Genomic DNA, 2,994 nt, shown 5'->3' with positions numbered 1-2,994 from the left:
ACTCATAGGACTTCCCTGGTGGCTCAGATGGTAAAGTGTCTGTCTACAATGCGGGATACCCAGGTTCGAACCCTGGGTCGGGAAGATCCCCTAGAGAAGGAAATGGCAGTCCACTCCAGTACTATTGCCTGGAAAATCCCATGGACAGAGGAGCCTGGTAGGCTACAGTCCATGGAGTCGCAAAGAGTCAGACATGACTGAGCAGCTTCACTTTGACTTTCAAAGACTCATAGTCTCCAAACTGCCGGTTACTACACAGATGAGGGTCTAAGATTCACAATCTACACTTTCCTTCCCTAAGACCAAGCTCCACTGAGCTGTTGTAACCCAAAGGGTATGCAAAATGATGGACATGACCGAAAAAATGTATTTAAATTCCAAGTACTAGAAATTCAACTAACAACATCGCAGCCTTGAATAGATTTTGATTGATCCCCATCTAGAATACTACCTACTGTTCTGGTCATTATACTTTAAGGAAGACGTAAAGAGAGAAAAAGGGGTAAAAGAATCAAGAAGGAAATACTGTGTAAGCAAAACTAAAATAACTAAACCTCTTCAGTGTGAAAGATAAAAACCAAGGGGTCATTTTGAAGCTCTTAGCTTAAAGGTTCTTCCCAGGATGAATTGAGGCTTGTTGGCCCTGTCCTGTAGTGCTAAGAGGCAGCCTTGGACTGTAAAGGGAATTAGATTGGCATGGATTAAAAAGATGAGACTTTACCGCCACCTCTTGCATCTCCTGCATTGACAGGTGGATTCTTTATCATTGTGCCTCCAGGGTGAACTCTGCAGTTTTCTTTTTGCCTAGGCCTCCTTCAGATCAGGAGGCATAGGGTATATGCACTTTGGTAGACATAAACCAATATTGACTTAAGAGATGCATGTTTGATCCCTGGGTTGGGAAGATCCCTTACAGGATGCCATGGCAACCAACTCCAGTATTCTTGCCTGGAGAATCCCATGGACAGAGAAGCCTGACAGGCTACAAAACGGTCCATGGGGTCACAGAGTCAGACACTACCAAAGCAACTTAGCACACACACACACACACACACACACACACACACGAGACCATAAAATCAAGACAATTTATCATGGTTTTTAAAAATTATTCTAGCTAAAGTCCTCTCCTCATCTCCTAAGTGATGTGTAATGTCTTATGTCTGGATGCACATCCTTTTCTCCCATGAGACATTTGACACGACTTTTCCCCACCCTCACCATCATTTATTCTTCAGATTTGTGAATATCCTTCTCCCTCCTGATGCTAAAGAGATTGCTACTCGCTTCCGCTGGTGGCAGCCAAGACACGATGGCCTGGACCAGAACGACTGGGCCATTGACAACGTCCTCATCTCGGGCTCTGCCGACCAGAGGACTGTCATGCTGGACACCTTCAGCAGTGCCCCGGTGCCCCAGCACGAGCGCTCGCCTGCAGATGCCGGCCCTGTGGGGAGAATTGCTTTTGACATGTTTATGGAGGACAAAACTGCAGGTAAATTTTCACTGATGTTAAATGAAAATCCATTTGGGTCTTTTCCAAAAAATGGAATGTAGAACCTTTTATACATTCTCAAGTGGTTACAGAAATAGTGAAAAGAGTGTTCCCATTTCCTCTCTCAAACTTCCTGGTTTTACATTGTGACGAAACCTTTTCTTTCTTTCAAGCCAGCAAGCTTGTTTTAATAAATAGCATTCTGTAGTTTTACTAATAGGGTAATTTTCTCTGAGAAAATTTTTGTTTCTACATTTCTTATTTTTTATTTTGGTTAGAAAGCCAGCATTTTTTGGACGTTTGTTTTACTCTCCAAGGACAAGGATTTTGTTTAGCTGTACATGCCTTTGTGATGGCATTTCATGTTTCAGAAATATCCAGGGTCATGTTTGTTACTCTTCGTTCTTAATAGGAGTATTGCAGTGGTCCTGGTGTACTGTCAAGGATCTCTCCATGCTATTCTTATTTTTAATGACTTGTTTTCATTTCATCACATTATTCTGGTCCCTTTTTTAAAGTGGTGTATTATATTAAGTATGTGACTTGTGATGCCACATATTTGGTTATACTGCATAAAACCTGAAATGGTATCTTCAGGTAAAGTAGTAATGTTTAATTACATGTATTGTATCAATACTGCAAGTCTTATGGAATGGATAGACTATACCACTATAGATTCATCAGACAATGAGACTGTGCAATACCCAACTCTGCGTTAGAATCTTACGCAGAAAGAAGGATCTGGATGTATTTTGCAGTAATGAAACTGATAAGAACCTTCCAAAGGAATGAAATCTATGCTGAAGACAGTTGAAATGTGGGGAATTTTAGTAACTTAAAATACTTAATTATTAATGTTTTAATGTAAAAGCAATACATGTTCAAAGTGTGAAATTAAGAAAATACAGAAAATCATAAAGATGAAAATCACCCAGAGGATAACCATCATCAACATTTTGATATTTTTTAGAGTCTTTTTTCTGTGCCTTTATATAATCATATTTTAAACTAAATTAGAATCTTATTTATATTTTTTAGCCTGCTTGTTTCATTTAGAATTAAATCCTTATCATTTCCTCTTGTCTTTAAGTTTCTTTGAAAATATAATTTTAATAGCTATATCAGATCAGATCAGATTAGTCACTCAGTCGTGTCCGACTCTTTGCGACCCCATGAATCGCAGCACGCCAGGCCTCCCTGTCCATCACCAACTCCCGGAGTTCACTCAGACTCACGTCCATCGAGTCAGCGATGCCATCCAGCCATCTCATCCTCTGTCGTCCCCTTCTCCTCCTGCCCCCAATCCCCTCCCAGCATCAGAGTCTTTTCCAATGAGTCAACTCTTCCCATGAGGTGGCCAAAGTACTGGAGTTTCAGCTTTAGCATCATTCCTTCCAAAGAAATCCCAGGGCTGATCTGCTTCAGAATGGACTGGTTGGATCTCCTTGCAGTCCAAGGGACTCTCAAGAGTCTTCTCCAACACCACAGTTCAAAAGCAT

The 2,994-nt window shown here is 41.0% G+C and overlaps 1 protein-coding gene across 1 annotated transcript in view; it reads left to right on the top strand.

Moving 5' to 3' along the window:
- Positions 1-1,557, top strand: part of LOC104990283 (reelin) — a 531,703-nt gene extending 530,146 nt beyond the window's left edge. The window contains exon 50 of the mRNA XM_010842284.1: positions 1,239-1,557. Coding sequence (XP_010840586.1) covers positions 1,239-1,557 — 319 coding nt within the window. The remainder of the gene's footprint in view (positions 1-1,238) is intronic.
- The last annotated feature ends 1,437 nt before the right edge of the window (positions 1,558-2,994 follow it).

This window comes from Bison bison, unplaced genomic scaffold (assembly GCF_000754665.1).
Source record: "Bison bison bison isolate TAMUID 2011002044 unplaced genomic scaffold, Bison_UMD1.0 scf7180017864175, whole genome shotgun sequence".
Classification (NCBI taxonomy): domain Eukaryota; kingdom Metazoa; phylum Chordata; class Mammalia; order Artiodactyla; family Bovidae; genus Bison; species Bison bison.
The sequence above is the reverse complement of the archived record's forward strand: the minus strand, read 5'-3'. Positions and strand labels throughout refer to the sequence as shown.